Source organism: Lissotriton helveticus, chromosome 11, assembly GCF_964261635.1.
Source record: "Lissotriton helveticus chromosome 11, aLisHel1.1, whole genome shotgun sequence".
In the NCBI taxonomy this organism is placed as follows: domain Eukaryota; kingdom Metazoa; phylum Chordata; class Amphibia; order Caudata; family Salamandridae; genus Lissotriton; species Lissotriton helveticus.
This window is the reverse complement of record NC_136072.1, coordinates 10,839,432-10,853,481: the sequence shown is the minus strand read 5'-3', so window position 1 is coordinate 10,853,481 and position 14,050 is coordinate 10,839,432. Positions and strand designations below refer to the sequence as shown.

The following is a 14,050-nucleotide window of genomic DNA, read 5'->3' as shown; positions in this document are numbered from 1 at the left end:
CTGGAGTTTTCTTCCCATTGAAGTGTTTGAATCTCTTGCCTTCCTGCCCTGTTCCAAGGATATCTAGGGGCACAATGAGCTAGATTGAAGTTCTTTGTGTGTGTGCTGTTGAGTTTTTGAAGTTTAATTATGGCTGTGTACAGTTTCCCGACCCCTCATCATGCCAATAACCAGCCCCTTTATTGTGTTATGTCTGGGAAGAATACACACATGCCAACTACCAAATAAACCTAGTTATGTGACCCAGAAAACAGGCTGAAGGCACCAGATGGTTAGGACAAGAATTTTTTTTTTTTTTAAAGTGACATTTTCAGAATTGTAACTTGAAATCCAACTTTACCAGTAATAAGGGTTTTAAATTACAATTCCTTAGACACCAAAGATGGTATTTCTACCTGATCCCAAACAAAAGTACCGCTTATTAAATATAATAAGGGATCCCAATGTTATCCTATGGGAGAGGTAAGCCTTACATTATTGAAAAATTATTTTGTGTCTTTTTCCATACCATGACATGTAAAAGTTAAAAGTGCACATCTAACATTTTAAATACAATGCATCCTTCCCTATAGACTGTTTTTGGCCTCCTTTCGGAGGGAGTTATATGTAATAAAAAGGATGTTTTATGCCTTGTAAAGGGGTTATTTCGCCAAGTCGAATTAGTAGTGTAACTGCATACGGGCTACAGTGGGAGGCCTGGGGTATGTTTCGAAGGGACTCCTTAAGTCGATTGCGTAATAAGTATTGCAGGCCCACTAGCAGCATTTGATTTATCAGCCCTGAATATATGGTATACCACAGTGGCAGGGTCAATTAGTTCTCAGTCTAAAATACTTCCAGTGTTTCCTGCACTCTTATGAGGGGACTCTTGCACAAACACAAAGTGAAATTAGAGTACTTTGAACCTGCTTTTGGCTCCATTCAGAAGTACCAATTTTTGTCAGATGTTGGGTATTTCTTCCGCTTCATTCCTAATATTAACTGACAGGTGAGAAAACCATCTAGCGTAAGAGTACACATTCCTCAGTGGGCAGGAGGCTCAAACACATTGTCCTGCAAGGGTGTCCAGGACAGTTCCCAGTGCCAGTGGGTTTGTTAGTTCTTCCTCACAGATGCCCTTCCTTTTTTAAGAATAACTGGTTTGACCATTAGCAACATTTCCAAAGGTTATGCACCAGAGAAAGAAGAATTAACTAGTCCTTTCCAGAGCATACACACAACTGGTTTTTACTCTTATATTCTTCTTACAAGTTCAATTGTGTTTTGAGGTGCTGGTGGTATCCATCTTTTCTAGTCAATACCAAGAGGGCTATAGCCCTCGATTGGTGATAACCCCTTATCTAATACTAATGAAGTTATGAATTGCTAAACTAGCATTGATTTGCTGCACTTACTTTTGTTGGGGAAACCTTGCCTGGTAGTCTTTCTGTATTATTCAAATGAGTGATGTCTCTTAGAAAGTCAGCCCCAGCTATTTCTTCATCCAGGCCCCCCCTTTTCAAGGATGGGGACAATGTGACTGGCAACTGCCATTTTACTATTTGCATGACAAATATTCAGGTCACCTTCTAGTAATTTTGATAACATTTGATGTTTCCTCTCCAGTATTCTCTGGTAACTATCAGTAGAATTCTAGCAGTAAGAGAAGCATTTGTTTTTCTCACAGGAAAGGTATTCCAGACTTCTTTAAAAAGCTAATTGCTGCTACTAGAGAAGGAAGAGCTTGACCAGAACTTAATGCAAAAATCTATATTTACCACAGTATTAGAATTTGGAATTGCATTACACTGAGTACTTTGTCTTTCAAAATTGAAACAACATGCTGATTATTACTGTAAAAATGTCCTAACCCGATTTACGTAATGACTTTTATTGACAAGTGGGCTTTTACTATACAAAAGAACTACCACAGAGTAATAAAGAGAAATAGGAGATGTGTATCCTATTGCTGTAGATACTTGACAATACACATATTCAACATAAGCTATATTACACAATCTTCATCCAGATATGGTGGACTTAGCTAATGTTATATGTAGTCCTTTAATCATGTTAGAAAGTTGCTTCCTTTGATGCATGTCTGCTGCAACTTAGTTCACAGCAGTTCAGGGCTGCAGTGGAGGACTGATGTAATGATTTTAAAATCACACATGTGGACGGTGTCCATCTACACTGCTGCCAACATTTATTATTTACCTTTTATGCCATGGGTGCATTTACTGCATAGTTTTACTGTGGACTCACTCAAAATTTAAATATGCTACTTGGGGATAGCCAATCTTTCACTGTGTTTAGGTTTGTGTCAAATTTTATGAATGTTGGGTTTATCACTGTGTTGCATGTAAATAGACACAATGGTTTTATGTGTGCCATGTCACATCACGATCACATGTGGTGTGTCACAATGCTAATAATTCAATATGCAATTTGTCGTCTCTTTAATAAATACAAATATTTTTCTTATACCTAGTCAGAAAGTCAGAGGCAACAATCTTTCACATGCCAAAGCTTGTTTAAATGGGGATAATATTAGGAAGCAATTACTGTGACAGTGGATTTGTTTGGATCAAAGTGTAGTTCATTCACGCATGTTTCTTTTCTTTCAGTAAGTCTGAATGGTGCCAGCCCAAAGTTATCTCCATACAGACCAATGAACCGACTGATGTCACCCCCTTTTGTTGTGTCGATATGTCTGCACATGCTCTTTGCCTTCATCATACAGGTCGTTGGCTATGTATCAGTTCTACAGCAACCATGGTATAATGCAACAAATATCCATAGGTAAACACCAACTCTGGTGTGATTTGTTATATTTGATTCAGGAATTACAGAATTATGTTCTGTTTTTAACGTAATGGTTTGTATATATTGTTTGTTGCTGCAGTTTTTCCACTCCACTGCACTGTAAATGAAAACTGTCACACTGATTGGTATTCAATTTGTCACTCTACTAAAGATGAAATAGTGACAATACTTTTTTGGGATGAGAGCCGAGAGATACACTAGTGTTATAATTGATTTATGTATTTACTTACTCTAGCTGTGTCTTCCCTGCTGCTCTGCTGGTGTGAGAGTTAGAATTCCTGATGACCTCATGGAATGTTTGAGTGCCTGGCTTGTGTGTGGAGTGTCAGTTGAAGGCAGGCAGGCTGAGCGGCAGAGAGGCTGCTCCTGGTGGGGTTATTCCATCTCTCTATCTTCTACTAATGAACTTAGCCTGGAACTCAGCTTTGATAAATCCAACCTATTTTATACACCTGGCTCCTTGAACTTTCAATTTACCACATTTGGCGACAATTTAAAGAACCTATAGCATTGAGGAATGAGACTGTGTTTGAAGGAACTAAGGAACCTATTAAAAGAAAAATTGGAACTACTGAAAACTTAAGGAAAGGAAACACCTTGTTCAACCTCACCAGTGTCCTCTCTCATTTGGACAGCCTGCACCCCAAAGTTTTTGACCTTCTAATGCTGGTATTCGTGCAGCTATTGTGGAGATTGCTGCCATACTATTACCTTGGAGGAGGTACTCTTGCCCAGCTGTGCTTTCTACCATCGTGGGGACAAGCTGTTAATTTGTTGTGGCAGTAGCAACTGGTTTGTGGGAATTGGCAGCAGCGAAGTGTTGCAGCGACGTGTGCTGGAAAGAACAAACATCTCTGTGAGAAAACTGGCATCCCTGTGAGACTTTACACTTGGTTGAAAAATGCAGAGGCTGGTGATGAAGCAGCAATTCATGGCTCTGTTTCGCATGGCATGTTTGAGACATTTCTCGGGTGCACCGGCTGTGTATACTTCTGTGCAGCTTCTTAACAGTCCCCGAGCATTTCTAATTGGTTGAACATGTGTGGTGAGGCACTTTTTATTGTTTTTTGTCCGATTTGTGGTTTCTCTTGGCCCCTTCTCCCCGCGTTGCTGTAGGCAGTTAAAGTGTTGTGCTTACTATTTAAAACTGTGCGCGAGCAGGGTAATGCGCGTCAAGCTCACTTGTCGCGAGGAGGAGTTTGTGGCCTTTCTGACATTGATGCAGGTTTGCTGCTCCTATGCCGCTCACTGGCGTTTTTATTGCCAGCACTAACGTGCGAAGAGCTGCCCGGTGCAGACTATGCTGCGTGCCGCCATCTTGCCAATCTTCTATGTTGCGGTGTAAACTCTTGCCAACCGCGTAGTCTTTGGAGTCTCTCAAAAAAGCTCTGGTTCGCTGCATTTTGCTTTAAATTGTTTGTACCCCTTGCAAATCTTCAACAAATGATGCATTTTAAGTTAGTATGTTATAGAGGCATTTTTGTAAGAAATCACCGAACTTGTCAACAAATTCTTAGCCACATTACCAAGGTAAGGAAGACGACATTACACAGTTCCTAAAAACAATTCAAACCTTTGTACTTGGATCTGGACACCAGCTGAGTCCTTTGAACTGTGAACCATTTTATTTGATTAATCGAGGTGTTCCGCCTTTTCTTATCCGCATTAAATGAATTGAACTTTCTAAAGAGACTGCAATGGCGATTCTTATGGTGTTTTTCTGGGATTGGAATCTAATCGTTCGAAGTGTATCCCTTCCATTAGCCTCAAGGAAGTTTCTGCACTGCATGGTCATGGATTCCAACAGCCACAGAGACTTTGGTGTTGACCTCGGGTGAGAGAGCGCTCACTGGAGTGAAAGACTTTCTTGTTTTTCTATTTGCTAAAATACTGTTTTGTGGGGGAAGGGTGTACCCTGTACCCTTTTACATTGACACATTGACATTTTGGGGTATTACGTGAGGTTGTGGGGCAGTTAGAGCCCCAGCGCTATTGTTTGGTGGTTGTAGTGTGTGCTTGCTTTCGTTTGAAGGGAGATTTTTTCCTATTACGTGGACGTTGGCGGAGGTATCTCGTTTTATTGAGTGGTGAATATCCGTGGGCTAGTGAGTTGCCTAGTTCTGTTGTCAATGGCTGGTGAGTGCAATGTTATGTTGAGGTTGTGCGGTAGTCTGTGCCTCAGTTCTGGTTCAAGGGTGTTGTGTACAATTTTACTGTGAGGTTGTGGGGCGGGTAGTGCCCCAGTTCTTTTCCTAACGTGGTGAGTAACCTTTTGCGGTGAGATTGTGGGAGCTAAGTGATCCAATTCTGTTCCTAGGGTGGTGAGTACCCCTTACTTTGGTGTGATTGTGGGAGCTGTGTGCTCCAGTTTTGTCTTCAAGGGTGGTTAGTACCCTATTAAGTTGAGGTTGTGGGGCGGTGAGTGCCACAGTTTTGCTCCACAGGGTGGTGTCTACCCTGTTACGTGTTGGTTATGGGGTGGTGTATGCCCCAGTTTTGTGCCAGCACCCGTGCGGTTTGGAGTGGTGTTGGATTTCCCAAGGAAGGGGGATGGGGTTAATCTTGATGTCTTTATTTGGGGTTAATCTAAGTGTCTTTAGAATGCAATGTAAATGCTTTCCTTTGAGAATTCATTCTATGTATTGATGGATGTTTAAATTTCCTTTCTTCACTTCTGTATTGTTGTGTCCCTAAGAAGGGGGATATGTTATAATTGACGTATGTATTTACTTGCTCTAGCTGTGTCTTTCCTGCTGCTCAGCTGGTGTCAGAGTTAGAATGCCTGATGACCTCATGGAATGTTTGAGTGCCTGGCTTGTGTGTGGAGTGTCAGTTGAAGGCAGGCAGGCTGAGTGACAGGGAGGTCACTCCTGGTGGGGTTATTCCATCTATCTATCTTCTACTAATGAACTTAACCTGAAACTAAGCTTTAAAATCCAACCTAATTTATACACCTGGCTCCTTGGACTTTCAATTTACCACAACTAGGGTAGCCATCTCACTCCATATAATGATGGACACTGTCTCCAGTCCTCAATTGTTCCATAAATCATTGCTTCCAGGGTGTAGGTCGAATTGTTAATTGAAACAAAACATGTATACAAGGCCCAGAAAATGTAAGAATAACACCAGTCAATGTATTCTTCAAGTGGGTTTATTGTAAACAAATGTGCCCAGCATATCCAGCTGCACACACTGCAGCTCCCTATTTAGTTCTGATCATTTTACATAGCCCATCATTCCATCCTTGTACTCTGGAGCATGGAATGGATGAGTAGAACCATCATCATCTTAACATATTTCCCCCTAAAAAGGGCAAAACAAAGTAAAAAGTAGACAATAAAGTAACAGAAACATTTAACTCAACTACATTCTAAAATAACTTGGCAATACCTATCCAAAATAAATATGTACATACTATCAATCAATCAATAAAGCTTTATTTGATTTCTTAAATGAAATGTATAAAAGCATATTCAATAAAATCGCGTAATATTTTCATAGTCTGATGCAATATTGAGAATCATTACTAAAATATACGACTTTGTTTGCGCATGTTCAACACTTTCATATTAAAATACTTTTTCTACATTTGATAGCATTTTTACAAAAGAATACTATCGACCTCATAAAATGTTCATTATCTAAAAATAGAAATAGTAAAACTGCAGAATGACATTGTCTTAAATCAAGTTACCTTAATATTGGTAAAATCCTGTTCCTTCTTTGTATTTCATAAAATTTACAAAATAACACATGCATTGTCTATTGCTAAGACATATCACCGCATGAGCAAATACTCAATCTTTCAGACCAATCATTTATAGTGAGGAAAAGTATTAATCAATAGAAAATCCCAAGTCTAAAGCGAGTCATGTCCACCTAGAGTATTTTTAAAATACGGCTGGATACCGTAAGTGGTCAATGTCATTAGGTTGGACTGTACCGTTGGTCTCAATATTTCTACAGAAAATCAATTTGTCACTATAAGTGTCATATAGTTTCTTTTAAAATCTCTTCTGGAAATTTTGGAACCAGGGTCTTCATAATATTCTGGGTCCCCAAGGTCATTAATAAAAATCGATATTATATTTTAGCCATGGGATATTAAAGGCCCGGTGAAGCTTGAGACTATCATTTATATTGTCCCGGTTAAAATTGTTTTTTGTAGAGGTCCAAATCCTATGCCACGGTTTCCAATAACAAACAAAACTATGAGAAACCATCGTTCACCGGTTCCCTGGTTTACGGAGGTACTGAAAACGGAAAAAACTAAATGTAAAGGGTTAGAAAGGAAGTGGCGTAACAATTATACTTCTGCATCAAAAACAGTCTACCGTAACGCCTTAAAACACTATCACAAACAGTCAGGCTAGAGCTGAATGTGTTTCAACTACAATTCTAAATGCTGCTAACTGTTCAAAGACCCTTTTTAATGCGGTTAAGGAACTGGCTGGCTCCAAAACCTTAGCTCCGCCTCCTGCATTAACACAATTCAAATGTGAAGCCTTGGCTCTATTTTTCATGCAAAAAGTAGATATAATCTACCAAAATATTGTACTTGACCAACCTAAAAAAAACTCATCCCCCCCTAAATTCCCACTCTCATGTCCTGCTGCAGACTGCTTTACTGATGCGATGAGTCAAACGAATCCGAATAAACATTCTTTAGCGACTTGGCATTCACTCACCTCCGAAAGCTTAACAACACTTCTAAATAATATCAAATCCGGATCACCTAACGATCCTCTACCTGTACCAATATTAAGACAACTGAGTGCTGACTCATTGGCCGTGATAGTGAATCTCTTAAACGCCTCCCTACTTGAAGCAACTATTCCGGCATCTTGGAAACATGCCATGATTCATCCCCTTCTCGAAAAGGCCAACACTGATCCTGAGATGCCCAGTAACTATCGCCCTATATCCTTACTCCCATCTTTTCCAAGATCCTAGAAAGGCATATTCATGAACACCTTAGCAATTTTGTAACGGCACACGATCTCCTCCACCCCTCTTAGTCAGGCTTCAGAGCGGGTTTCTCAACTGAAACCACTCTACTTGGAGTTACCGACAATTAAGCATGGGCGGATTTTGCGGATTGGCAATCCGCGAACTTGCGTATTTACGGATTCGCAATCCGCGAAGATCCGCGAACTCTAGCGGATTTGCGGATTTTTCCGTTTTTTGTGTTGGCGCGTGTTCGCGCCGATTTTGGGACAAGTTCGCAATTGCGAACTTACTTTTCGGCTTGCAACGGCCGCGACTATGTTGTTTCTACGTCTGGTTTATCATCACAGGTTCACAGCACCCTCTGTTTCACCACTGCCACCCTCTGGGACACCCATGCCACCCTCTAGTACATCCTCACTGGCACCTATTAGGTTTATTTATCACTGTAGATTATGGTGGTTGAAAAAAGCAAGCACACCTGCCCTTCTTCAACTGCCATCAATTAATTTGTTTCATTAATGTGTCACTAATTTTGAAAGTTCCAGTCTGGCTGGCACCTGCTTCCTTCCTTATCTGTAATTTGCTTTTTGTTGCAGTGAAATTTTTGTTTCACAGGACCTTTATGGTGCTATTCTATGAGCCTGCTGTTTGGGTCATAGCAGGGTCATAGAATAGTTGCAAACTCTGGAGGGGCCCATCAGGAAGCACTACCTTGAATGTTACTAATGTTAAGTTTGAACTTTTGCACCTGCTCATTGCTTTCATTTTAGCTAAAATCGTTTTTTCTGCAATTTCGCGCGTTTTTTGGGCCGCGAATCCGTGCGAGATCGATTTCGGAAGCCGCGAATACGTGCGAATACAAAATTGTTTTTGTTGCGACGTGTATGTTCGCGTGATCTTGCTCGTGTTCGCGAGGCGCTCCTAGCTATTCGTTTGCCAAGTTACCCTATCGGTCGTACACGGGCGCGGCCATCTTGTTGGCGTGACGTAATTCCGTTTCCGCCCGCTATGTGTAATCTCGCAAAGTGTGCTGCTCGCTAGTACAATTTCGCGCGTACTCGCAAGGAAAATCTCGCGCGAACTTACCCACGCGGTCGTGAACGGGCGCGGCCATCTTGTTTCTCATTCATTGCTATGGTTCTGGGCATGCTTTCTCTATCCTCTCTCAATCTCTGCCATCCTTTGCTTGTTTGAAGTTTTTTTGATCTAATTTTACTTATTATCTAACCCTCTATTTTTCTAGCTCTATATTTTTGTGTTTTCTGCAGCTTTTATTTACTTTTAAACTACTTTTTTAAACTCTTTTCTTTTCTTCTTCACTATTCTATTTCTTCTTTATCATTTACGTTTATTTCTGCCCAGACCATGGTAAAGGGAGCCGGGAAGCACCCTGAGAAGGGGAAGGGTCCCGCACCCCGTGCCCGGCTCCCGTGCGGGCGTTTAAGGGGGGAGCAAGTGGTCCCGAGGGAGATCTTCAGCGCGGAGGAAGTGGCGGCACTGATCTTCCACGTCCAGCGCCGCCTCCCCAAGACGATCCTGGGAGGCGGCAAGATCGCGACCGGCTATGGCATCCGGGAGCGCCGCCAGCGGTGGGAGAAGGTGTGCCGGGCCATGTACAAGATCTCTGGGGTCCGGCGCACATATAACCAGGCCACCCACCGCTGGACCGATGTCATGGACCGGGAGCGGGACTTGCTGGACGCGCTCGGCGTAGAGGTCCCCGGGATTGGTGAGTAGTAGTAGTGGTACATTTACTACTCTGTTTTATCCTGCTCTGTTATTTGCAAATCTTTGTTCTTTACCAAGAGCAATAATGCTGCCGATTACATTGAGGTAAATTATATTTCAAAATCTTCTATGCATTTCATTTTCAGGTGCACTGCTCTCCTTCTCAGTAGCCTTGCTTGCTACTATGCTTCTTTGTTTTGTATGTTGTGTTCAGAAGCATTTCATTGGCCTGAGAAATTATGTATGAGTGTACTGTAAAGAAAAGAACTGCGTAATGCTAGACAGTAAGGGTCATATTTTGAATTACCGGCGCATCCCTGCAAAGTAGCAGGGATGCGGCAGTAATTGTGTGCCATGCCACCACCACCCATTGGCCCAAAACGTCACAGAAGCCTTACGCATCTGTGCCGTAAAGGCAGCGCATTGCTGGAGTTGCGTGCCAACGATGGCGCAGCTCCAGCAATGCTCTGGGGTACCCTATCTCCCCAATGCTGCATCAAGCCGTACGTCGGCTTCAAGCGCGCAGGGTTTGAGTCATGCATCATTGTCCTAAAAGTGACTGATTGACATCTTGTAGATTTCCCTCAGCCACTTTTAGGATTCGTTCCTGCGCAGGTACGCCCTCCCTTGCGCCGGAACGCCCCCTGATGGCGCAGGGCTTTACAACGTGATGCATCGCCCATATGCCCATATGTGTTTTTTTTTTTATATATACGCCGCACCAACACCATGGCGAGTCTTTTGTTCTGCCGCTGCGTCAGAAAAGGCACGCAACAATGGAGGAAAATCAACCTCTTTAGTAGTCTGTTTATTGAGTTACATAGGAACTTTCTAAGTCAACGTTCCGCAAATCAGGCAATACGAATAACGTAGTATACCACATGAGATAGATCCCGTGGAATAGTTGTCTATCTATTTGCTATTTTTCCAAATATGTTGTTATTGTTCTTTTGAAATGTTTGATTTGGTTGAAAAATCTCATCCATGTTTTCTGGTTTTTCTTTCTTTCATGTTGTACATCAGCTCCCCCCAAGGGCAAGAGGACACAGGAGGAGGGTGCTGAGGATGCAGGCCAGGATCGGGCAGGCGAGGGCTCCTTTGCTGGCCCCAGTAAGTTTACATTTTAATAAACAGTACATATTTTTTCCTAGCGTTCCTCATTCGATTTTTTCTAAATCATCTTTGATCTTCTTGTAGACTGGATATAAATTCTTATCCTGCCTCGAATATGACTCCCTGTGGTATTATTAGACTATTCTTATTAGTCTGTCTGTGTAGCTAACTAAGATTGGACATTTGGCAATTCCATTGGACTCCCATTATATTCAGCAATACCTCTATGCACTGTCTCCTTACCTAGATAGTGTGGTAGAGTCATTCAGCTCCCGAAGTCACCGATTATAGATCCCCAATGATCTCTAGATTATCGTACGCAGGACAAGAGAGTAGTACGGAGTCACAGCACAGTCAAGAAGTGTCAGAGGCACTCATGCTTGCAAAAATTCCAAAACCTTTAGCTCATCCACTCTAGTCTAGAGGAACAAAAACCACAGAGTCTATTTAAGTGTAAAAGCTTTATTAAAAGTAAACACATTTATTAAAATCTACTTTGTCATAAAACTATTTAACTGTAAACGGAAAAGTGGTTAGTGCTGACGATTAATTGGACACATTTCTTGTGGTCGAGCCGAACTCTCACCTAGTTTGAACTTGATCCTGGTCATGTTCTTAGGACTCAGTCAGGACAGGAGTCAAGCTTCTGTCTGTTAGGAGAAAAAGTGGTGCGTGTTAAAAATCAAAAGCAAGCATTCATCAGTTGTGCATAAAAGTGCAGCAAGACAACAGCCTTCCCTGGAAAATGGGACATTTTTACTATGGAGTAGACAGTCACAAATTATTACATTGTATTCTGTTTTTTTAACATTTCTCCTAGACCAAATATTATATAGTAGTGAGTGGTGTATTCTAACATTCTTAAATGTACTTTGTAGGTGTAACATCTGGTGACGGGGCCAGCGCGGAGGTGGCTGTGTTGGACTTGGACTCGGAGGCCTCTGGGGAGGAGGCGGCGGTAGAAGAGCTGGTGGCCGTTCCTGTGGGGGATCAAACGGTGGTGGCGGAAACAGGTAAGCTATATATTCCTTACTTATTGAGATTGAAGACTGCATAGTGTGCTTTTTGCACGGGTGTATTACAATTACAAATCAACCAGGTAGTAGCCTCCTCGAAATGTACTTCGACTTAGCTGTGAAGTTTTTGGTGAGAAGAATCCCAATAAGTTCTTAGACGAACGTGATGGATGGGATGAACGAAAAGCGAAAGAAGGGTGTAAGTAAGTGGGACGCGAACTTGTATGATGGCTGGCAAAGAAGAACGATATGTGTTTGCTTGGACCCAGAGGTGGCTGGGAAGGAAAGAATATGGTATGGTGCATGGCTGGGTCAATGATGAAGCAAGGATGGGTGGAAGGACAGCAGCCTGGGTGGGTGAAACAGAAACTGTATGTGTGCGTATACTTTGAATGAATGGATGCCTGGAGCATGGTATTCTCTGACTCTTACATAGCAAATGTGTATCTAGAGAGAGTAGATGGTCGCCAGGTGAAGTAAGTGTTACCTTGAAGAGCATGTACCACCGCACCCGCACGTCCGTCCCAGTGCAGGGAAGGCAAGGAAAAGAAATTGTAAATGTGTCCAATACTACCATGAATAGTAGCAGTACTTTGTATTGCGTTTGCATTCACAGCATATATCTGGTTATTACGGTGGACACTCCGTACCTCTCTTAATAACTTTAGTTTACTTGTAGTACGTCATTCATGTGTGGGTGTATCACTGTGTTCACTCAATATTAAGCAAAGCACCTAAAGTCATCTCATCTGTCATTAAATACGTCCCATGTGAAGTGATAGATAATCAAATTAGTTAGCTTCTTCAGTTTCCTTTTCTAGTACTCATTTGCACTGTAGGGTGAAAGGTAAATTAATTAAGCAGTAGCCCTTGTAACAGAGTATTCTCAGTGCCACCCGTAATAGAAAAGTAATAGCTTCACCACCTGCATGTACTGGACCGGTACAGTAACGCAAGTCTGTCTCCATCATCATGGTGTGCAACTTTTTTTCTCGGGTGCAACTTCACTGTGCTGTGTCCATGTCATTCTGCCGGCTTGCATAAGATAACGTACCCATTTCCCTAAACAAGAGAGAAGAAGAAGAATAAGACTGGTGTACTGTCATAGTCGACTGTAATGGAAGTCCATAGTGGTCGTAGAATTAGTTCATTAAACTACCACTACTGTTAGAGCAAGGATGCAGAAGTGGGAGGTTACATAGATACTGTCCTCAATAGTTATGTACTGTGCTTTCAATTTGCTACTTGTACTCTGTGACCCAACTTTCGGCTCAATCACTTTGTGTTATTAATAAGGAGCATTGGTTACAGACTATGTCTTTCTTTCTTCATATAGTTGCTCCTTCCAAATCAACAACAAGGAGGGAGCAGGCTAGATTGGCCCGGCAACGGAGGCTGGAGGCCACAGTCGCCGAGTATCGGCGGCTGGTGGCCCTGGAGGAGGAGGAGGACACGCAGTCGAGCGGGGCAACATCTTCGACTGTGACCACTGCATCCTCCTCCGTGACTAAACCAGCGGGACCGAGCCGGGCTAAGAAAGCCGACCGCCACCGCCAAGCACCCGAAATACCAGCTGCCCCCCACAGGAGCTGCAAGGAACGCCAACGCCGCCTACGAGTCCGCATGTCCAACCTGGAGCAGGAGGTCCTGAGGTATAAGACCTTGGTTAAGGGCCTCCGCTCCGAGCTTGCCACCCTCCGCAAGGAGTATGATGCCCATGCCGCATCATGCACCAGCACCAGCACCCTCCAGTAGTGGAGTGTCCCTTGCCCTTTTTTTATAGACTTTTGGGGGGTGGGATTTGGGAGTTGGGATCGTTTTGGGACGTTTCAGAGACAATCGTTGGGGTTAGGGTGGGTGAGGGAGATTATTTTGTTAGGGATAAATAAATATATTTTTCAACTTTATCTGACCATACCTGTTTTTTACTGCTTTTCAGTCTGGTGGGTGGGGGGCGGGGGTGTAACAGTAACTTTGTTTTCCTGAACAGTCGTAGGACTTTAGTAGTACAACCGTCAATCTCTTGTCTACTCCGAAATAATACTCCATTATACTACCTCCCACCAAACGCTTATCTTACCTGTAATTTGTGTTAGAAATTAGGGCTAGGCCCAGGGCTGGCTCCAGGTGAAATGGGGATTAACGTTGTCATTCCTGGGCGGGTGACATTTCCTCATTGCGGTGTTACTAGTGGTGTGACACAGTGGCAGTTGCATGCCTATGGAAAAAAAGAAAACGAAACCTTGTTTGTACTCCTTACTGTAGCATTACAACGGTTACGGTACGATCGAGAAAATAGCAGGTGACAGTACACTAGAACAGTGCCATAATGTAGCCTAACAAATGGTAAAGTATTGCAAGTATAACTAGTACTTGCGTTGAATTTATTTGACATTGGCTACTACTACTAGAAGATATAGTACTGAAGCTGAGTA

The 14,050-nt window shown here is 42.5% G+C and overlaps 1 protein-coding gene across 1 annotated transcript in view; it reads left to right on the top strand.

The window, feature by feature from the left end:
• Nucleotides 1-14,050, top strand: part of LOC144791846 (putative cation-transporting ATPase 13A4) — a 446,251-nt gene that overhangs the window by 388,730 nt on the left and 43,471 nt on the right. The window contains exon 26 of the mRNA XM_078666631.1: nucleotides 2,607-2,781. Within this exon, the coding sequence (XP_078522757.1) occupies nucleotides 2,607-2,781 (175 nt within the window). The remainder of the gene's footprint in view (nucleotides 1-2,606; nucleotides 2,782-14,050) is intronic.